At 37.9% G+C, this 24,339-nt stretch overlaps 1 protein-coding gene across 1 annotated transcript; it reads right to left on the reverse strand.

Annotated features, from left to right (window-relative positions):
- Positions 1 to 320: 320 nt before the first annotated feature.
- On the reverse strand, positions 321 to 24,320 carry glt1d1 (glycosyltransferase 1 domain containing 1). Its single transcript, XM_008417448.3, has 12 exons — positions 23,891 to 24,320; positions 21,464 to 21,615; positions 21,226 to 21,331; positions 17,367 to 17,418; positions 14,977 to 15,013; positions 14,766 to 14,822; positions 10,747 to 10,845; positions 9,583 to 9,632; positions 6,952 to 6,995; positions 4,138 to 4,258; positions 3,119 to 3,217; positions 321 to 769 (listed from the first exon to the last, which is right to left on the reverse strand). Exons 1-12 carry the CDS (start codon positions 23,956 to 23,958, stop codon positions 605 to 607), a joined length of 1,050 nt encoding a protein of 349 aa, XP_008415670.1. The 5' UTR covers positions 23,959 to 24,320; the 3' UTR covers positions 321 to 604.
- Positions 24,321 to 24,339: the final 19 nt, after the last annotated feature.

Genomic DNA, 24,339 nt, shown 5'->3' on the forward strand with positions numbered 1-24,339 from the left:
CGGTCTATGATATCTGGTACAGAATGCAGGTAAATCACCGAGGTACCTCTTCAGTTTTCATTTCATCTTAGTTTTTCTGTCCATCCCGGCTTTGGTGCGTTACCAAAACCTAAATTTATACAGCAAATTGGAAGGACCTCATTTTCCCCTTTGCCTTTTAAACTCATTCAGATTTTGCTAGGTTCTTGAAAATCCATTTGCTGCACTTCATTAAAAATAAACGAGTTAGCCAGCATAACTTTTTGCCTCACCAGAATGGGACACAATTCAAGTATCAATGACTTCCACATCATCAATCAGTGAAGAAAATCAAAGGAAGATTTTTTTTTCATTTTATTTGCAATTTTTTATTAGTTCCCTTTATGTAAAATTGCTTACATTATATTTAGATACATGACAGCAACTTCACAGACATCAAATACATTACGTGACACTTCAACACATCCATGCTTTTGGTTCAGTGTTACATAGCTTAGTGAGGAAGGGCTCATAGAACTTTAATTTTATTTCAATAAATGGAAGAATAACCATATTAAATAAGTAAAATAATATACATACAGTACATCCTCTTCTCTGCAACTAAAGTTCCTGAGAAAGTATACAGCTAGGCTAAAATCTGGGCCTTGTGCAGCTTGTCCACCAGCCTCTGATATGTTTCCCTCTCCTGTTTCACACTGTGATGTTCCTCCACGTAGAGTTTTCCACTCCTTACCACTCTCTCTCTCAGCTCCTGATCTGACAGCAGCCTCTGAGACTGGTGCACAAATTCCTGCAGAGGATAAAGCCAAAATCACACCCATTTACTGCCAAGAGCTACTTAAAGCTTACCAGTGAAGTTGCTTGGAGATATATTACTTTAAAGCATTAAAAAAAAAAATCCCAGGCAAAGGAACAAAACCCAAGATAGAAGCCAGTGCACTGATTATTAAATACTTCAAAAGCGTTTGTACATTGCCAAAAGTAGAAGATATTTATGGCTTCAGATCCAAATATGGATATCCAACAGATTTAAAAACATTTTTTTTTATGTTTTTTGGCTGCCGTCTCTCATTTGCTTAGAAACGAAAGAGGGCAACAAACAATGCATATGTTGCAGCTGAACAATATTGTCCAATTATTTGTCTAAAAAGAGGAAATAAAAAGCAAATAAAAAATTGACTGATTCCTGGTTGATATGTTTTTCGTCCACACAATCATGCAGATTTCTCATTGCTCATCTGTCGGCCCAGCACAGTGTAAGGAAATGAAGTCAAAGTGCCTTGTGTGTTGTTACGAGGCAGCAGCCAACATTTAGTGCTGCGGCGAGCCAGCGGGCGCATCAAGTTTAAGCCACTGGCAGGCAGCATGCGATTTCAGCCTTCACTTGCAGCGAAGTGATCATGTCTGAAGAGGCTCTTCTCTTTGGCCATACGAGAGCTTTCAGTCCTCAGCAGCAGCACTGAGATCAGCTAATGTGTAAAATGTTTATATTCAGGCAGGAAGAGTCACATATGACATGAAAGTTGCTTTTAACAATAGTCCACACACAATTTCAAAGTAGCTGAGCTTTCCAAAAGCTGAATGCTAACCTACTTTATCCAATCCACAAATGTGTTTGGGATAACTGCATGGCTGGAATACAGAGGCTCAACCAGCCAGCTGTTGATTTAAAGCGAAATTGAACAATTAGGAGGCAGTTTTCCTTTGTTATTCCATCCACTTTCTGCATTACGTGGGTAACACAAATAACAAAACAGCCCCAAAGACTGATGCTGCCGTTAACATAATCGGCGGTAGGTACAGTTGTTCTATTTAATTGAAAGCTTTACCTCTTTACACCTCCACACATATTTTTATGTTACTCTGGCAAAACAGCTCAATCTTTGTCTTGTTAGGAAGATAAAGCAATTCTCCAAAAGGTGTTTTGGATTGTCCGTGTCGGGAGCTGCAAATTTCAATTGACCATGAAAGGTTGCAATTTCTTGAAACATGCAAGAAACTGCATCCTCTCAAATTATGGCGATATCAAACCTGCCAGACTGTGAATTGTAACAAGTGGTTGAAACATGGTTGAAACCTGCACACAGTTGGGATTTCTGACAAAACAACTATCCCAAATGTATATCAAAACTGGTTTTGGAATAAATAAAGAAGGCCAACACTTAGCCTATGTGTTAAAAAAATATATAGTTTCTATAAATTCTGCCAAAAACAAGAGTAAAATATTTAACCAGAATTATTCTGGAAGCTTGTTGATGGCAACAAAAAGTGTTTGGGCAAGGTAAACCAGTTACCTAGCCCCCTCAAGGGGCTTTAAAAGCAACAAAAAATGTCTGGGTTTATTCCAGTTGTCTGTTGTACAATTATGCCAGATGTGAAGGAACAGCTCAAATTGATCACTTAAAGCCCAAAATTAATGCTCAGGACGAGTGCATGCAAACATCCATAACGGTCCGGCTCATTTAAGGTTTTACAAACTGAAAACACAATTAACCAAATCAAGACAAGCTGCTAAAACAAGTAAAAAGAGTGAAATGATGCCAGACCAACAGGTACTTGTTGGCTATCAGTACCAGCTGAGGTCATAGTTTATCTGGTCAAAGTTGCTGCAACCATCTGTGTGCCCTTTTTGGCAGCAGTTCAGCTGAGCACAGGTGCAGAGAGGACTTAACTCAGCCATCACAACAACATCCAGTGACAGCATGGCACGGCCATGCTTTAGTTCCCTGACAACTGGTCTCAGCATATGTTATCCTCCCTACGCAACAAACGGAGCTAAAGCAGGAAACGGCGTGGTTTTACAACAAGAGTCCTGTTTAGTGCTTTCCAGTTTGCTGCTACATTTCTGTGATTAATCAACATGAGGTAATATGATGTTTTTATAAATATTTTATATGTTTTCATGGAAGAACACTGAAGATATGTCACTTTAATAACTACGTTCCTTTGGTTAATTATAATCTCAAATTAATCTGTTTACACAATAAAATCCAGTAATGTGCTGAAGTAAAGTAAGTTAATTTGGCTGTTGTGAATCAAACTATTTCTTCAGGCAAATAATAAGGCTGTAGCTGTAGCATGTGGGCCACAGATGCCATTTAGGCAGCAGAGGACAGTGACCTGGTCAGGGAGCGTGTACCTGAGGAGACGAGAACAGCAGCCCGGTGACTCCATGCTTCACCACAGCTGCATTTCCTGGTATGTTCCTCGCCAGAACAGGAACTCTGAGGTCCATCGCCTGAGAAGCAGAGGCACATGAACGTACATCTCCTTAAATCAGAAGAACATAACAAATTTTATCCAGCTCAGTATTTCTAAATCTGTGTAATGAAATTGATTCATTACACAGTGATATATTTCATGTGGCTTTTTTCAGTTAATTTTGGTGGTCATGGCTTAAAGAATCTGAAATTCAAATAAAAAAAAAGAATAGAAAGTTACTCAAGTCTAATTTAAATGTCATGCTATCATTGGAAGACAGTACACAAACATATTTAAGAAGGACACCATTTCTATAATGAAGACCATTTTTTTATTGTTCTTACATTAGAAAAATCTTACTTTTTGAGAAAATATGTTTTTCATTAGCTGTACAACTTACCAAAAATAAATAAATAAATAAAAAAATAATGCGAAACAAACAGTGATGAATATATCAGTCTGTGTTTACTCTCTGAATTGAATTGCATTTTTCTAATTCACTCAGATGCACCTGTACGATCGATTGATCTCTGGGACGAAACGTTCCTGCTCGTTTTTAGCGCAGCAGAAAAAGCGCACACACAGCCGTCTGGCCGGCTCTCACTTACAGAATTAGCGATTTATATTGGCGTCGGCAGGCTGTGGGGTGAAACACCCAAACATAGTAAGAAGACTTTAAGCCCACTGTGGACTCTCTTAATTGACTGTGTTTAAAGAAGATTAAGTGGAATTTGAGGCTTGATTCCACTCAGGAATAGACATATTGGAGTCGGGCAATTAATTTTGGCAGCGGCCCTTCAATTAGCTCGACAATATTGTTGCAAAGCAGTAGAGAAATATCTGTGAAAGCATTCACAACTGAATGGGTGTGAGTAAGAAAATAATTTCTCTCTAAATACCAAGAAAAAGAAAAATAAAAAAATCCCCCCCTCCCTCAACCCTCTTGCAAATGTTTACCTCCAAGATGGCTGCTGACATGCCCTCTGACACAGAGCTGTTGACTACGGCAAAGCACCTTTTCATGGCGGCATGAAGCTCCCGTTGGCTCCTCTCCTGCGCCAGGAAGACCCCGGTGGCCCTGCAGAGGCAAAGCTGAGTTCTGTGTGACTGGAGGCCAACAAAGGCGTGAATGATGTTGAACGGCAACGACAAGCTCAGGCTAGGACACATGGCGGCACAGAGTGTGACACGCACAGGTAAAGTCTAAACGAGACAGGGCAGCTTCCTGCTGCAGAGGGTTTTGCTGTGCTGAAAGCCTTCGGCAGGAAAACTGCAAACTCAGTCAAGACTTGAGAGAGGGGGGAGGAATGGAACAAAGAGATGGCTGGTGCAGCACGGCCATTTTATGAGCAATCCCCTCTAAAAGTACCGGAATGCTCAAGACAGGTAGGTTATTTTTCTGTTTGACTGCAAACACTGGAATTTAACTTTAAAGGGCGAATGCAGTACTTATTATTATATCTAGTTTAATACCACATTTATAAAGTGTTACCAAATTGACTTAAAACAGATTAATAAAGCGAATAATAACTAATATCTTCCAGCAAATTTCTAACTTGCAACTTGTTTCAAATGGTTAGTCCTTCCAGTGTCTTTGTTTTGTTTTCTGCAGGTGAAATTAATACTGCCTGGGGTTTAAGCTTGTCCAAGTCAAAACCTTACACCTCTTGATCCAGATCAACGTCTTTGCTGTTATGGTCATCACCTTGCTGTGTGATGAAAGGTCCAACTACAAGTTGGGATATATCTTTCTTTAAATAAACAGATTTTTTCCATGTAGACGTCTGAGCTCGGCAGAATCTGAAGCCCAAGTCCAGACATTCCCTCATCTGCATTTCACAAAGGAGCTTGTATATTTGGAATAAAGTGCTGAGAGGGGTTGAAACCAGTCTGGTTTCATTATATCTCAGACTCAGCTGGCGAGGAAGTCAGAGCTACGCATGTGCTGACTTGTACAGGGGGCAAGCTGGCTTTAGAAGCTCCAGGGAGTGATATAATAATGACATATGGTTTGTGTGGCCTGCGGGATTTAAAAGCCCAAATAAGACTAAGAAATAATTTCTGACAAGAACAGAAAGAAGGTTAGTTAGATGACTTATAGATGTTTAGCCAACAACAATGATTACTACGCTAAGTTATTGTTCTGAAAAGATTTGTTTTAAAGTCGTCTCCTCCTGCCATTCTACACTGCCGGCTTTATTTTAAAAAAAATCACAATTGTCTCCACTTCTGATTTATGACAGTCTGAGTTTTGTGTAGCTCAGCCCACAAAACTTTGATCCAGGATGTTTGAGGCTCGTACCAGAAGATTTTTGGCAAACTACGGTCATGCCTTCCTCTCCTTCTGCCTAATGAGTGGTTTGCTTCTTCGAGAGTAATCCATTCACTTTTGTCTGTAGAGCTTTAGACAAACAAGAAATATTGATATCCTAACAAAGTTTCAGTCCACAACTTGCTGGTGTTTTTTTTTTTTTGTTCCAGCCTTTTCAAGGCTTCTACTTACAACCTTAGCAGTTTCTGAGCTTTTCGGAGGAGAACAACCAAATGGTTGTTCTTGCTAGTCAATGAACAGTGACGTCGACCTATTTTCAGTGAACCTCAGCTTCATGTGAGCTCATTTTAAGCCAGGTTCTCTGGCTTTCGTGTCGGTTACACTGCTAAAAATAAATGCACAGTCAAACCAAATTTTATCTACTGCTGAATGTCTAGGAGTAACTTTTGTTAACTTAAATATTTGAGGTCCCATCGCAAATAAAGCCTCTGAACTCTGCGATGCAGCTGTAAATACTATTGATGCACCAATATGAACATTTTGGGCCTGTTGGGGTGGGCATTTATTGTACTGTTCTTCATGAAAACTTTTATATCATTTGATTTATCGCTGTCTTGATAAATTACATTAAACAGAACAAAGAATCTGACAGTATCAATCAAACATGTTTTTTGTTTTTTCCTTTTTTCTCCAGGTTGTTTCATGTGTGCATCAACGAATATCAGTGCATTAGAAAATGTGATTAAATACAATTACTGTGTGCATTTTAGTAATATAAATCACACTTCTTTAAGTAAGCGGCGTCCTGAGGAAGCCTATTTAAAATGTGAATGTTTTTCAGAAATAGGGTTTGTGATGTGGTTCTTTGAATGCTGTGCATTCCCACTCATACTGTTACCTAAAAAAGAAGTAATGAACATTTTATCATAATTTTTATTGAAATAAAAATAGCAACACAAAATATTGTGATAAAATTCAGAGTCCATATTGCCCAACCTTATCGGGCAGTATCGCTATCCGATACTATCGCTGTTTTTACCGGTAATCAATATTTACTGATATTATATGCATTGCCCTACCCGTTCAAAACTGTGGAAAAAGAATCAACCACACCACTGACTTTGCTTCTCTGCTTAAACATCCAACAATCCTGTGTTGCATGACCAACCCCTTCCCCTCCTGAAACAACAAACGGCGAGATGAAAATAAATATCGGCTATTGATATCGGCCCAGTTTTACTTATGGGGCCGATACAGATATATAAAAGTTGACTAATATCGGCAAATACCGATAATAACATTCATATATCATTTATCAGTGATTTATCATATCATAAATCACTAAATACCTGAAAAATCAGATGAAATGTCTTATTGTCATATTTTAATGTCACACCCAAATGTTTGCAGCTAAAAAAAAACAGAAGAAGAAGTAAAAAGTGGCCTCGGAGGGGAGCGTATTTGTGTTTGTGTATTTGTGTTTGTGTCACAGTCCTTACCGTTTAACAACTGCTTCCACTTCAGCAGTGAGTGCAGGGTCAACCTGGAAAATAAATACATTTGTAGATTTAGGATTAAGAGGGCAAAAACAAACACCGGCGTTTCAGATCCGTAACAGCTTTATTTTCAGCAAGGTTTCCAACAGAAAACTTAATCAGACAGATAAGATAAACAATGTCACAAGAATTTATTTCATGAGAAAATCACTCTCTTGGGAAATCCTGTATTTTCAGAGATTGGGGTCAGGGTGGGGTGGGAGGCCAATCTGATTAATTGCAATGTAGGATTTGCGTGCATTAGCCTGCCCTCAGAGAAGTCAAAGCGCAGCAATTTGGGTCAGAGATGCCACCAAGCAAACTGGTAGTTTTTATGTTCTCTCTCATCTCGCGATCCTGAAATGACCATATCTAATTTATTCGTAAGATAGCGCACAATAAAATCAACCTCTTTGAACGGGGAGCATTTTAGTAATCTGGTGCGATCTGGGATTTGTTTTAGAGCTATTGTTAATTTACTGTTACTCTGCTGCATGTGAGACAAAACAATTTCCCTTGTGGTATCAAAAAAAAAAAGCTTCTTTTCATTTCAGTTTTTCTAAAGTTCACAAAGTGGAAGGTAAAGTCGATAAAAAAAAAATTATTTATATCCATTCATGCATTTTCTCCCTCTATACAAGCTGCATTTTCAATTGAATTGATAAAGCCTAGTAAGAAAGGAGTAAGATGTTGCTGACAAACACCGCTGACCTGAATTTTTCTCTTGTTGACAGATGTTGCACAGCCAGAGTGCTTATTATGAGGGGGAATTTATAGTGCGTCATTATAGACAGAGCAAGGCATGGCTTATTCTGCCTCCTGTTCACTGAGTTTTCTGCATTTACATCCTCTGCAGATTTCCTGCTTTTATTAATGAAACAAAAAGAAGGGCGGAAAAGTACAGCTATTAAAACATCCTTAACTAAAGACGTGGAAACGCTGAAGATACTAGGATCTACTTATTTCACAGAAAAAACAAACATGAATCTGCTGTGATTCAGGGCGATATGAATCACACGTCTCTCTCCGTCCACTGACGCGTTTCATCAAGCATCAACAAAGCGTAGCGGAAAGCACAAAGCGGCAGTAAGTTAGAGCATATGCCTCTGGCTATGTCTTACTGAGCTGTTTTTTTGAGCGAAGCTATAGGCACAACATACCTTTTGCCTTCTCTCAAACATCCACCACTGTTTGAGAGAATGAACAGATGCTTAAGTACGACTCACTGATGTGAGATCAAACCGAGTCAAGGGGAAGAGAAGACAGCAAACACAGAAATCAATGAGAGATTGGAAACGAAACAGCAAAGCGAACAGAGCACAGAGTCTGAACTTGGGTTTTTATATGCAGGACTGAGAAGTCAAAGACATTTTACAGTGTATTCAAGTATCAAACCCCTTGAAGTCTACTGCTTTTAAATTTTAAACTTTAATTACTTTTATTGTAATTTCATGTGAGACCAATACCTAGTGGTGCATCACTATGAAGAGCAGCAAAAAGGTCAATTATGAATGGTTTCCAATCATTTTGCCTATTCCAGTCTGCGGATATTTTTCAAGCAATGCAGGACAGAAGTTTTCAGACCAGTTTTAGTTTCCCTGCATTCCTGACCTGTCTGCTGACTTCATACCAGCGTTCACTAACATTCTCTAGCAAATCTCTACGACCTTCAAAGAACAGCTGGATTTGTAGAGTTCAACTTGCAACACATTTACTGCTTGTGGGGCTTCTGAAAACACTGGATTTTAGAGTGAAGAAGATGCATAAAAATGAACTCTTTATTTCTTTAATTGTAAGAATAGTTTAAACCCATGTGTCATTTTTTTCCCCACTTCAAAATTATGTGCCACTTTATGTTGATCTGTGAAATAAAATCCCTCCCTTCCAAAAGCAAAAAAGACAACAAAAAAAAAAACAACTTTTACTGTGATTTGTAGTTGAACTGTCACCAAATATGAAGACTATTATGAATACTTTCATGCACAATAAAAGCATAAAAGTCTTGATTCTTGATTGATTTACTTTCATAAATCAGATGATGATGAGAGTTTTCAGCTTCCTCTCCCCCCCACCACTGCCAGCGAAGGTGCAGCTAATCCCTCCATGGGAGATAAACAGTTCGGAGGTATGATGCCGTGTGACCGGGCCACAAACTCTGCATGTAATCTAAACCCTCACATTTCCAGATAAATCTCTGTTTATTTGTGTGAAAATGGGAGAGCTCTGCACAGTTCATTAGTCAACGGCAAATGCTAATCTGGGGTCAGCCGTGGATCAATTTAGCAAATAGCGAAACAGCTAGAGGCACACATGACAGGGCGGGGGGGGAAAAAAAGCTGGGGAAAAAAAACACCATTACTGTTGCTGACAGTGAAGACATTTCCCTCCAGAGCTGCTCTTTAATTCCAGCTAAACAGCAAAAGCCTGTATCTCTGCTACATCCAATTAGAGGCTCCCTGACTTCAAACAGCAGGTTTCTCTGGACATTCAGAGGCACGGTGCTTTTTATGACAGGCAAAACAAAGAACAGCATTATCCATACTTTAAAATTACATTGTCACAATCTACACATAACGGCGTGAGATCACGACTTACCTTCGGCCCGATTATGATCAGTACATTGTGAAGGTTCTCTGAATGCCACTCTGAAACACGCAAAGCAAAAGGAGCAATGTAAACATGGGCAGTTTGGAGAGCGAGGGGGCGAAGAGTTATGATTATGAATTACTGCGTGTATTTTAATAGACTTCTTACAACTGTACTGTCTAACAGCACCACATTGCTTTAGCTTTCAGGCATGAGTGCACTAGATTTTAATTCAAGTGCACATAAAATCCTCACGCAGCTCATCTAAACATTAATGTACAATTTGACGCCCTCTAGTGCCGTCTTATTACCATAGCTGCATGCTGTGAAAAAAAAAAAGAATGATGGATTAAAACATTAGAGGTTCTGAGAATCTGTAACAGTTTCCACTGAATTCAAGTTAAAGCGGAAAAGCAGCCACTTCAGGAAAAAAAAAACAAACATATAAAAGCCTCTCTGTATACAAATACTAACAATAAAGGCAACAATAATAACTATAATTCACTTTGACATAAAGGTCCAATTATTCAAAGTCAGCTGTAAAGCTTTAACATCATTTTCGCCACAGGATACCTTTTGAGTGAATGCTGCAGCTGTCAAGGCTCACACTGGGCATTTTGATGAATTTCATAGTCTTGCATTAGTATTAAAACCCCTTGAACCGCTCAGGTTTTGTCATGTAGTCGCTGCATTTTATGTCATCAACAAACAACAAAGTAGGGCTACATGCCGAAGTTGGGAAAAAAAAATGTGTGAAAAAAATTATAATTTTCACATGCAGCGTATTGTATAAATGCACTCCACAAGTCTGGCCGTTTTGGAAAAGTGGCAATGAAAAGTCTGCAGCTTTTCTCAGACATCAGTCTGAGAAAGAAAGCATTACAGCATAACAGTGGTGATATGGGGATGCTTTTTTTGCTGATTAGAGTTGATGAAAAAGTGGATGGAGCTAACCACAGGATAATATTGTAAGAAAATTTGTTAAAAGCTGCAAAAAACACTTAGGAGCTTCATGTTCTAGCAGGACAACAATCCTAACCAAACAGTCAGAGCTTGAATGAGATTGTTTACATCAATGCATATTGATGTTTTAGACTGTGTTAGAACCAATAAAAAAAACTTTGCTTTACACATTTGCAGTGCATACAGTACAAAAAGTGCAAAAGCAACAACCTGAAAAAACGTCTGCCAAATAGAGAGGGTCCTTGACTCTTCTGAGACCACAGACCAACAGGAAGACACGCAGTTCATCTAAGCCCTCCGTCCTCACACCTGGAGAAAAGCCAGACACACAAACGGAAAGAGACGGCGACATAATATGAAAAACACTGCATAATGAACATCCCGAGTACATCAGCAGATAATGAAAGCAATACATCAGCCAAGGTCACGAGGACGAGAAGACAGCAGTGACTAATGCGGCTGCACAATGCAACAGGGAACGGAGTCTGTTGAAATTATTGAAAGGTTGCAGCCTAATCAGTGCAAACTGCGGCGTCACGGCCACACTGTCTGACTGCTGCGATGAGGATTTGCTCACTGAAACAGCTCAGAAATAATGAGGTAGCCCCCCTTCCCCCCCTCACGTCAGGCTAACAACATGGAACGTTTTGGGAACTTTGCGCTGGCTGAAACCGAATTGCCGTGGAGTTGGCCCTCTCCCCGCATCATCCAGCTCTCGTGTTCAATCTTGAGATTAGTCAGAAACTGGCAGGCGGACAACTGTGGCCAACGCCAACCACTACTGTAATGGACCTGACCCTTTAACTGCACCAAAATATTATCCTAATCCGAATAACGTCGCCTATGTTATGAAACACAGAGGCCTTGCAGTGCCGTGCATCTCACAAAAAAAAAAACAGATCAAGAAATATGAAACCCAAAAGAAGTGCAAGTGGAGGGTGTTTAATAAATATCCCTTTTTTTATGATATCTCTTATAAAATATGGGATATTGGTCCCTTATTTAATATATTAAACAATAAACCAAAGTGGGAATTGCTGTGCTGGCCATTGTCCTAGCAATTTGTGTAGGGAGAGAAAAAAAAAATCCCAAACTGGAAAACTTTTAAAACAAAGCCACAAACATAAACCCTCATGAGCCGAGAGCTAGCACGGCAATACTCAAGTGAAATCCCCTGCTGCCAGATAAGTCCAGATCAGGAGGCTGAAGCAGTTCTTTTAATGCTATTAAGAGCAACTTAAAATGACAGCGCCAGGTCTGGGGCCTGACCCCGATCCTAGGATCCGATTGTCCGAAAAGCTCTAATATTTGCGCGATGCATTAGAAATTCTCACATTGGGAGAGCGGGTTTAAGGTACTGACACCTAGGTCAGTACCTTAAACCCAAGAGCAGTGAGATGATATCAGACAGAGGGGGAAGAACTGATCTGCTGAAAGGAGCAACATTTCTAACAACATATCCGAACATGGCGACTTTGGACAAGAAACCCAAAATTGTGAAAAATAATTTCTCACTGCTTGATTTTGATTTTGACACTGACATATTGAACAATCCAGTTATGTCTCTGTAAACCAGGCCTTGCTAAAACATCAACACCTCTTTACTCATGACAAATCTCAGTTTGTCATGAGAAAAGAGAACAGAAAGCAGCATACAAAGATGCTGCTTTCTGTAAGGGTTACGCTGTGAAAAGCCTCTAAGCAGCCTTGGCAAAAGAAAGTACGCATGAGGGCAGATGAACAGCATTTTTTTTTTTTTAACAATAAACCTTACATCACAACTAATTTTTTCTGGTGCTACTGCATCATAAAGAGTCATTAACAATAGATAAAAATATATTGCATTTACTATGAATTGTGATATAGCATGCACTCCTAGAACTAAAACAGGCTGAATCTTTGAATGTACATTAATCAACAACAGCCAGAAAATGTAAAAAGATAGTCTCAAGTTTAAGGAACTTAAGTTTTCCATTATAAATAAAACATCACGGCTCCTCTTTGCACATGTTGTTTCACTCTTTATTAAACCAAGAACATGGCTGTTAATTTATTCATTAAAAGGGCTTGTGTAATTATTAACATGTTATTTATGAGGAAAGCGCAACTTCTTCAGCAGCTCATGGTATCGCTGCTCACCTGTGTGGAGTACCTGACCTACCCTTTTAATTCCACCTCACAAGGCAAACAGACGGGTTAAAGCAAACACACACCGTCTCATACACACACACACACAGCCCCTTATATGGGTTTAAAGCTCCTGGGTTTTCAATGTAGAAGTTTATGTCTCTGAAAAGAGAAAACCGAATTTGTGGAATAACACATGGGCACGTGCAGTTTAGCGCGGTTTTATTCAGGTAGAAGCATTGTTGTCTCTTTCATCTTTACAACTTGAGGCCTTTCTAAAGTGTTCCACTGCAGCGACGAGGCCCACATAAAAACACATGTTCCCATTCCAAATCTCCATTTACCTTCTCAGGGCTCTTCAAAACAGAACGCACTCTACATTTGGCAATTTGGAAATGATCAATTTATGTCACGCCAGATGGAACGATCCAAGTAAAAAAAAAAAAAAAAAAAAAAGAGAAAATGTGCAGAGCACTGTGGGGGGAGAAAATGCACACATGGGATGGTGCCCCCTGCTGTGCCGCGAGTGCGCGAAACGACACAGGAAGGATGAAAGCCGACAGCACGGAAAGCACGTGGGTTTGTTCCCGAAGTGGCTTTTCTACCTGAAAAGAACTAAAAATGTGAGAAAAGTTCTTGACACTGATTACTGGAGAGGGAAAAGCAGGTCAACCACTGCAAAGAAAAAAAATAAAATGAAGATGTGGCACTAATAATCACTCGAATTTCAAAAGAAATAGTTTTTTTTTTCCACTTTCATTTTCAAATACGATTCTTTAGAAAGCCATATTTACGAGAATAAAGCATAGGTTGTAGTATGTAGTGTTATGTTTCTCAGCATAAAGCCTTCTGCTGTGGGGGTTGCATTCTGCAAAATAAAAGCAAGGAGACCTTGTGTTGTCAGGGCACAGCAGCGTGATGCATTAGTTCTCACTGATCTGAGAAAAAAAAAAAAGAAATCCTATCAACAAGAATAAACACCAACAACAGCATATGGCCTTTTGCTGGTCAAAAACAAGAACAATGCTCAGACGGCTACAACATAAATACATAAAAATATCTGACTCAGATTCCAAAGTTTCAGCAGTGATATAAACACACAATAACAGTGTCGTCTTTTTTCAAGAACAACAAATAGAGAAGTGAGTAGGGGGAAATTTGAATTACTTGCAGCTGCTGGGAAACCTGCTGATAAATAACCTGAGGTTAGAGAGCCATTAATCAGCTGTTCCTCTCTGTACTCACTGGGGCTCTAAGGAAACACTAATGTACTCGGGATAGGCATCATCTTGCACTGTCCAATTTAAATTCCCAGATGCTTGTAGAGGGAACGTATGCAGGTACAGTGCTATTCAAAGCAGCAGCTAGACGTTCATCTTAGTGCTTAGTAGCGACTCTGAGCCATTTGCGCCGTTACACAGAGAATTAACACCAAAATTTAATGACAATTATCGACAACTTTGGTAATGAAGAATAACTAGCATCCAGTCAGGAGGCTAACGTGTGGACAAAAATGTCTCAAACTTGATCTCATTGGTCAAAATCTACTATAGTAATACTAGCACGAATAATGTATAGCAGCAATAATAAACCACTTTTGTTCAAAATGTGTAGTCTGCATATATTAAAAGCTTTTATTTAATAAAAAACAATTAATTAGGCTTCTTGAGTATTTGGATTGCTTGTGTGAGTACCTGTTGTTTTAAACTTTGTCACTATTGCTCCAGCTTTAGATAAAGGGCCAACTGTCATTGTGGTTTTTTCTGGACTAATGACAATTGTGTCATATCTCTTTCCATTTAAAGTCCTTAAACAATCAACAAAATATTTAGTTTATCTTTCATGTAGAATGTGAAAAAAACACCAGGGGGAAAAAATATATAAAACAAAAATTCAATCCCAGCGGAATAAATGTATTTAAAATTAAATTAGGATATTTCAAACATTTGAATGTGCCATGTATTATTTTAGGATTGTAACTACAATCCTAAAATAAAAAGCATGTTATAAAAAAACTACACAACCAAAGGGAGTTTTATTTATTTAGTGAGATGTAATACGATTTACATTAAGCAACTGGAATAACGCTAAACTAAATGTACCTGAGCTCCTCAAGAATTCACTCCAGCGAAATTGTTCAGCCACTTCTGTCTGGATGCCTTTAAATTAAACAATTGCAATGCTGTTAGGTTGAGAAAAGGCATATTCAACCCATCAATCCTAGCACATTTTTTGCTATCCAAATATTAAATTATGTGAAAATATTCCACCGTTTCACAGAGTGATTACTATTGTAGCTGCACGACAACTTACCTTGAGGCTGGACATAGATTTTACTGTCGGGTGACGCCTTGAGAAAGAGAAGAAAAGATAAAAGTAGTTTTAAAGAAAAAGGTGAAAAACAAAGCGTTCACAAGCAGATTAATCAGTAGTGATTGGCAACGTTTATTTAAACAAACATGAGATGGTTGCTGTTGGCGCTGCTCTGGTTTTTGGACGCTTACGTCCAAAAACGTAAGCGTTTTTGGGTTTTGCTCCAAACAGTGCTCGGAGCATTGTTTGAATGCTCCGAGCACATTCAAACAAAACGCTAACTTTAAAAGGGGAGTCAGGAATCCAGTTGATTAGATAATAGTTATATTGCAAAATAAATCAAGGAGATGAAAATTAAATTGCCTGGATGTTATCACACCAGATCCATCAACAACGCGTGTTTTGTGTCAGAATAAAAAAGCAAAGCGATGCCTCTCGTGCCCGCCTCGTCTTCCTGCTGTCAACGCTTAAATGGTGGAGATAAAGGATGCCACTGGCTTCAATCTGCTGCCTGTGGCTGCAATCTCATCGGAAAATAAAACACTGTAATGTTTTTTTAATACCAGACTATTGTGAGACAGGGCCCAATATTGTGTTTGTATAATGAAAGCCCTTCTGTTACATTTACTGATGTTGTCAGACTCCGGATGTCTTTTTGCTTTATAACGCAGACATAGAAGCCTTTTGTTTTACTAATAAAGCAAAAGCGATTTTGAAAGGAACAGGAAGTAAACGAGGAAACAATCAACATTGTGTGTATGTAAAATCAATAGATTAATAAAGGGTAATCAGGGATAAACTGCATATTATGCACTTTGAGACACATATGAACAACATTTATAACAGCTTGAAGGGGAAACAAACCTTAATGACCAGTACGTAAAAATAGACTGGATGTAATCAAATCACAAATAAAGAAAAACATCACTGTTGCCCACATGGGAAGAACTCAGGTTTATAAAAATGTTTTTAATAATCATTTTTCCATATTCAGCTAGCTTTTAAGTTTTTGTCTCTAAATGAAAAGAAAAACTCAAATTAAAGCATTTGAAAGAGCTACTTCTAAGGCTGCAAGGTGGTGCACTTGGTAGCACTATTTAACTTGGTAAATGGGTTTTAATTTGGGACTCTGTCTTTTTGTGTAGCATCTTCCTGGGCCAAACGACATTCACAGTAGATTAACTAACCACTCTGAATTATCCTTACGTGCGAGTGTGTGTGTGAATAGTCGTATGTAATGCAAGTCTATATGTATCCATGTAATAGACCACAAACGTTTGCAGATTGTCCCACCCTTTCTTCCCATAATCCCTCTGCAACCTCTGCATAGATAAGTCAGCAATAGAAAATGCATATTGTGACAGAAGAGTAATTCATAAAAAGTGAGTGAAATCCTCAGTTCGTTGTGACAGTGAAACAGTCATCAACATATAACTCTAAATCATGAGCTTGAAATGCTAACAAAAAGGCTAATGTGTGGTCAAAGAATAGAAAGCACTTTTAAGTTGCGACACATTTTAAACTCAAAATGGAAAAGCTACCAATCAGCCTTAATCTGACTACCTCTGATTACTTAGCTTCCTATCACAGTACTTTTTGTTCACTCTTAAAAACACGAAAGATTTTCTAAACATGGTTTCAAAAAGCAATCCCAATGCTTCACCCCTATGGGATTCCTGAAGCAGTATCAATTTTCAGAATAAGAGTTTTCGTTTTTTAATGCAGTCAACTGTAAAATGACACCAAACAAGAAACTTTCTTCATTCTTCGTTGTGCGCCTCCTGCCTCTCACAAAGACACACACGTTTTTTCAGCTACTGAGGACGAATGCCAATAACGCTCAGAGTCTCCCAAATGGCTGTTATACATTTGACTGTCGGCTGATACATTATCTCAATATGATTGTTTAATCTGCTGCAAAATATTGGACATCATATATACCATGAGGAAGATAAAGTCATCAAATTATGTCTTGTGTTTGTCAAAGTTGGTAGTGATTTTGTGCTAGAATACCTAGTTGCTTATCATGAAATGAATGTAGAGCAAAGCATATTTACAACCATAATTTCATTGATGTTTTTTTAATTTTTATTATTTACTAAATTGTTTTCCATACATGTAACATCAGACTGATTATGTGATTGACAGGCTTTGCTTTATCAGATCCATCCATGAAATGGCTGGTCAGATGGTCTTGCTGATAGAATGAAAATAAAACAAAACTTGAAGTGAACAGTACTGAACGACTGCATTTGTTAATGCAATAAAATAGCTTTACTCTGTGCATCCTCACTTGTAACTTAAGCTTTGCAGCAAACTTAGAATGGAGCAAGTAACAGAATCAATGTGTTATTGATAGAGAAATGGGAGAAAAGGGGGTTTGATCATACCAAAACAAATTCTGCCTCTTCTTTTAGTTTTTCAGTGAAAGCAACAGCAAACCTGATTAGAAACAAGAGGGAGAAAAAAAATGCAAAAATGACTCAATCAGAACAAGGATTTTGATTAATATGAGTAAATTTTAGTAATTTTACAAGCAATGATAATTTTGACATTGGCTGAAAAAGCTGAAAGTAAAATTGAAAAATTGACAGAAAATCTGTCAATTTTTTATTTTTTTTGCAATCTGCCATTTTGGAGATTGGCATGGCTTCCTCAGGCCGATCTCCATCCACCGTAGAGATGAAGTAAGCATGGAAGGTTTGTTCTGCACTGTGTGTGCATTTTTCATTCATTGGTAATTGTTATCAAATATAGCATAATCAGGGAAAGACATTTTTTATGACAACAGACAGAAAAGTTGTCTTGCAATCCAAAAAGTGTGGGTCTGATTTCAGCTTCCTCTTGCCACATGTTGATGTGCCGCTAGGGTAAGCTCAAAACTCAATGAATATGTGTAATAGTGATGAATGTGCACACATTTATGAGTGTGATTGGGTGAATGTGGCAGTAGTGTAAAGCGCGGTATGACTTAAAGAGTGCTATAGAAATTGTGCCCATTTATGGTTTTAATGAGATATATAAATTACTAATTTGTTTAGATTTGCCAGGTTATCAGTATCAAGATAGTTTGATGGATTACTAGGGCCATTGCAGATGAAGAACTATTGGCCGATGTAAAAAAAAAAATCTGAAATTTGTAAATTAATTTTAGATATTTACAAAAAAAAACCCAACTTGGATAAACTTTGATGCAGCCATGTTGCAACTTCTTCCTCCGTGTCTCAGACATGTATTCTGGATTCCTTTCAAGGTGTTTATGTGTGTCTGTACCTGAAAGATGACGTTATGATACAGAAAAAGAGCTTACAGTTTGGGAGAAAAAAACAGATGTGCATCTCCTAAACTTACCACCTGAATCTTAGAGGATTTCTGTCACTTTTTGTTGCTTAATGTCTTACGCAGTAATCTCAGAAAACTTCTGAGATTTTTCTAAAACAATTTTTGACTTCACAATGTCAGCAAGTATCCTTGCTCTAATATCATAGACATATGTCTTTAATCAAGCAAAATTTAAGTCTTTATTTATTGAAAATGTACAACTTTTTGACATCCGAGAAAGTTCATGTTTCTTTTGACAAAATCTGAAATAAATCTTGAAAAAGAGAGAGAGAGTTTATTTGAAAAATAAACCCTTTGTACCCAATTATTTTACTTCTTTTTATTTCAACAATGGCCCCAATAATCCATTGAAAGACACAGCAAGGCTTAAAAAGTTGATATTTTCTGCCATTCCCTTTTTTGTACCTGATAGACCTCATAAGACGACAGATAAAGTATTAGAGTGACAAGTATTTTTTCTGCTTAGAGTAATGCTGCTGCTGCTGCACACAGCTGGAATGCTGGCAAAAACAAGAGTCGTATAATTTTCTTAATTGACAAGAAAGCCAAAATCTTTCATAGCCAGTCATTACCTAATGACTAAAGGACACACCTATCAAGGTAGCACTCTTTTTAAAAGTACAGCTTCCAAGTTGCCTGTAGCAGGTCTGTTTTCTTCAGGTTATCATACATAAGGGTTTAGATGAGACTTTAAAATAGTCACTGTTTACACATGCAGACAGGTTTTGTTCAACATTCTTGTCTGCAAGTGGCTGAGTTAGCACTGCCAGATAAAATATTTGCTAACTGCTGCACCCATCTCATCTGTAAACACAACAGTGGAACTGCTGAGGTTCTCTGCAGTAATTCTGAAAACAAGACAGGAAAGCACACAGTGTAAGCTTAGCAAAGAAATTCACATCTGCTTTAAACTCCATCTTGAAACATTGGTCCCCGACTCCTGTTAAACATTTTACCAATGTCAATTTGTATTACAGCGTAATTGGTGCCAACATCTCGACAATCTTGTGACTTCTTTGCCACTGAAGATCAATAAAGTAACCACCAACACGGCAACAGGTATTCAAGCTACAATGCACCCTGATGTTGTTGTTGGCGCAAACAAGAGCAGAAAAACTTCCTTTGGCTTCAGGCAAATTAAACAATGAGAAAAATGAAGGAAATGTAGGGCAAAAATCACCGGGAGGATATTAATTTGCATGCGTGGCAGTGTATTATTAAGCGGCCCAACAGGCTCTGTGTGGTGACCGAATTTTAAGATCAAGGTCTGTGTGTGAGGAGGCATCAACAGTGGGAGGTGCATGGATGTTTGAAGCTGCAACAGCTAGATCTCCCCATTTGCTCCCAAAAGGAGTTTGTGCCCTTAAAACTTCCCAGATAAGTTCCCTACCACGCCCTTTTCATCAGCATGAAAAGAGAAAGAGAGGGAGAGGGAGAGAGACTGATGTCAGGTCATTTCACATGATATTGATAAGTACTCTCTGTTAAACTGGAGAAGGAAACAACTCGCAGCCTGCACAGTTGGAGTTAAATTAAAAATGCTCAGCCTCATTCTTTCATCCAATACTCTGGAGACAGGAAGAAGGGGATAAATCCAGACATTTTTCTTAAACTTTTCTCAACATAGTGATTACATTTTTCACCTACAATCGAAGTAATGCGAGTGCTGAGCTTCTGTTGAGCAAAAAATGTATACTTTGCTCACTTGTCACAATTTGGGACATACAAATGATTATTTTTTATGTATAGCAGCTTTCTGACTAAATATATTCACAAAGGTGCAAGTGCAAATCTCACCACACAAGCAAAGAAATGAAACCCTTCGGGTGCACCGATTACAGCTTTCTGGCAGATCATGGATTTTGGCCACTTCGATAACACATAAAAAAGTTGCAAGATTTGTCTCTAGTCACTTTTTTAAAATACATTTGCTTAAAAGTCACTAAATACTGACAAAGTTGCAACAAAGTGACTATTGTTAACCCTGCACGTGCAGACGTGACTCAATGGGCTGTGATTGGCAGCTATGCTGTCAGTCTGCTCTTCTTCATGGCAGAGCAAACGGGGGACACTGGCTGATTTTCAGACTCTTGCAAAAGTAGATAAGATCGATTTCAAATGCAAGTATCAGCCAATACCCAATCACTCAAAATTAAGGAAACTGGATCAGGGTCGATAAGGCCGATTGATCGGTGCACTCCGATCAACTGAAACTCAGGATGCACATAAATTATGTGTGAAACATCACTGTATTTTAACTCCAAGGAAACTTTTAGTAGAAAGTGAGAATTTAATAATTATTTATTGTCTAAGTAAGAATTTAAAATAAACATCTTTAAACAGTTGCTAGCAAATTAGCAAAATCACTTAATTCATTAGCAGCCAGCTTTAACTTGTCCTTTAGCTAAAACACCAAACTGCCCGTTTTTACATGACCTAAGAATAATCTATATTTAAATAAATGGATTATGTGGATTATGTATTGGTATTGTTGAGTATTTCTGGAGTTTTGATAAAATAGGAAATGAAAATTGAACTGAACCGTGGAGTTTGCGAACCATTCCATCTCTAATAATGCATGTCTAACACATAAAAATCACATAATTAAACGTTATTATATAAATTTCATTTATCTAATGAGCGACATGAATAAAAATATTAGGGGTGGTCACATTTACTTCTTGCTTGAACTTCAAGATGCCGACAGCTGCATCAAGTCTCTACAACAACGGGTTCGAAAAAAAACAAAAAAGAAGTTTCATTATTTGCACCAAAATGCCGATGAAGCTACGACTGACATCTCAAAAAAAAAAAAAAGAAGAAGATTGTTAGAGGTTATTAACTTGATGTTCTGACTCAAGTCTTTGGAATCAGGCATTTTGACATTGTGGTTAGCGGTAGGGTCACCTGGCTTTCAGCAGCACCTGCTCCATAACCACACGCTTCTGCTCATCTTTCACATCTTCATTTATGTCCGTTCCGCCAAAAATCACTCCGAAGGGCAAACGAAGGTCTAGTGAAAACAGAAAATGAGAAACTTTGTACAAAAAGGACATAACTACATGTTTGTTCTTCTGACAAAAATTAGCAACAGAAAGTAAGATCCGATCACAGCGACACAGACGATGCCTCAGTCAGTGTTTACCCAGGAGGAGTCTGCCAGCTTTGAAAAGATGAATTGCCAGCGCAGCCTCAAACGGAGGATTTTGGGATACTAGATGTGCCACGTCAGAGGGAGAGTGAAAATCTGCCACATCTCTTAGCTCGCAGCTGTGTCCTGCCGACTCAATGTGAGACCTTAAACATAAAACACGTGTGAGAACATTCAGTTGTAGTTTTGTACTTTAAAATAATGACACACCAAGGTGTTTGTCTATGAGTTTAGCCTTGTTAACGTACTGTTACAGCTACAGTTCAGTATCACTTGTCTCAGTCCAGAAGCACCATGCACAGTAATTGATGCCAACCAATCTGTTTTCCCAGAATTATCATAGAAGCACATGATGTGAGAAGGAAGTAGCAACATTTGTCCAAGTTAAAATGAATCAAACTCTATAAAAACTTGACAAAAACACTAGAACTTCTTAAACGTGCGTTTTTTTTTTCATTTAAAGTATTTTTTTTTTATTTGGCATTAGGGCTGTAGTGATACAATAATCTCACAATACGATATATATTGCGATATTCAGCAAACGATACAGTTCAATACACGTTTGCGATTTTCTGAAAGATTTTAGAGGGACAGAGTGATTTTGGTGACATTTTGTGACATTTTGTTATAGAGTTGGATTGAATTAATTTAACTGAAAACTGATTAAAAGCACCAACTACACAATACCTGGCTCTGGTTGGACATGGACACAGACTTAAAGTCAACAGCTTGACAAAATGAATTAAAGAAGTGGTGAGAAAACATGTTTCTTTTAATTGAAACAGTACAATATCGCAAAATCGATATTATTACACAGCCCTATTTGGCATGTTGTGAAATTCTGTTTTTATTCCGGTGCTGGATAACAGCATGTTTGAATGCAATCATTATTTGACGATTTTTGCAGAAAACTTGCTGTATTTTATTCCAATTGAATTCTAAAATTAATAACATTTTTGTCAGAAAATGAACATAAAATTGACCTATGAGAGAACAGAGAAGTATTGGCATGTTTGCTCTCTAGAGAATAAAGTTTGATGGCGCATACAGGAAACTTTTCAACATAATTTAATGATTCAGTTTGGCATTGTGATGGCAAAACTTACAATGTTGCACCTGGTCACACCAACAGATTCTGCTGTGCAATAATGGTGCAAAAACCACAGGAAAAAAAAAAGATAAATTCTTTGATCATAAGACAATGAACAGAAAGCAATGATAGAATAAAAGAAATCTCCTGTGAAACAGAGGGCTAACTTCATTAATAGCATTAAATATACCATAAATAATAAAAACTACTTTTCTGCATTTTTCTAACAGTCTATGTTTGTAGTCTTGCCAAGTAATACTTTTACTTTTTGATGTTTTGTTGCATGAGACAAGTTTGAATTTAATTTTATGCTGATTGAAAATAAAATTGACCTGTCCAAGGTATGCCCCAACTCTTGACTGCTGGAGTTAGGCATGTTTGTAAACAGTTAGGCAAAAGTGAAAATCCATACATTATATAGTCATTTTGATTTAAATTATTAATAATTTTTTTTTAAAAAAGGACTAAATAATTAAATGTGAAATTCATTAAAACGTTAAAAGCACCTACTGCTGTTTAAACATTTAGATTTTTTTCTTTAAGACTTACAAATCAAAGTCAGTGGGTGTGCTAACACTGCTGCAGACAAGGTGAATGGCCTGCAATGAAAATGTATTGGGGCTAATTAATCCAATGTTAATGTTTATTTAGTAGCATGATGACGGTATCAATTATTTTCTGATGGATCGACAGGAATGAGGAAACAATTAAATACTCATATTAAAATGATGACAGGGTTTTTAAAATGAATATCAGTTTAAAAAAAAAAATCTAACCATTTTGCTTTCTATTCATCACAATCACATTATATTATTTTAATGTACTTACTAAAGTGTTTCAATTGTAACTATTTGTTCTAGTGGTTAATCATTTAACACAAGTATTTAAAAGACAGAGCTGCTCATCTGCAACATTTACAAAAGCAGTGGTCATAATCTAATTAAACTTGGCACTAACTTTCCAGGTTATGTAACAGTCACACTTGGACTTTAAATAGAATTTAAAACACCTTATTGAGGTGATTTTGGTCAGATGGCATTTTAAAGCAATTCCATTTCAATAAAGGATGTGTTACTTCCTCTGCCAGTGATGACGAGAAATATCACATGATTTTAACAAAAGTACAGCGGCCAAAAGCCACGTTAAAGTAGGACATCACTATGAGCCATAAGGTTACGGCTGACTAATTACAACCAATTAGAAGTGTAGAGGGACATTTCCATAACAACAGCTACCTACATAGCCTGCTGGTTTTAATAGTTAACCATTGTACTGTCAGACCGAGCTCTCAAGCTAATTACCAAGTTATCTGAATCAACAGGTAAAGTTACCTTATTCTCTCGGCTGTCGTATAGTTCCCTGTTTTGGGGCTGAGGCAGGCTAGAAAGAGTAATTTCATATCCCCTCTGTAAACGGTGCTCTGTAACCGGTGAATGGCCGAGCAGTCAAGGCAGGTCTCTGACTTTCAGCTCCCTTGCTACACCCAGCTCATATCACATTTCCTGGACTCACTCCCGAAACGTCCACGTAGAATAAAGCTAACAGAGCCCAGCATGCTACTAGTGATTTGTCAACCACGCTTCAAATGTTTACAAGTCCGTCTCTAATATTATCCCCTGGAAACAAGCCGTTGAAATAATAGCAGCAGGACACTAACATGTTGTCGGCACTGCTTTTGTGTGGTGACCAATATTAAAGACTAGGTCAGGAGAACATCCTGATATCACGTATATCTCTACACTACTATAACGAAACGATCAAATAAAATCACCTCAAAGGA

This window comes from Poecilia reticulata, chromosome 9 (genome assembly GCF_904066995.2).
Source record: "Poecilia reticulata chromosome 9, P_reticulata-male-v2, whole genome shotgun sequence".
NCBI classification, from domain to species: Eukaryota; Metazoa; Chordata; class Actinopteri; order Cyprinodontiformes; family Poeciliidae; genus Poecilia; species Poecilia reticulata.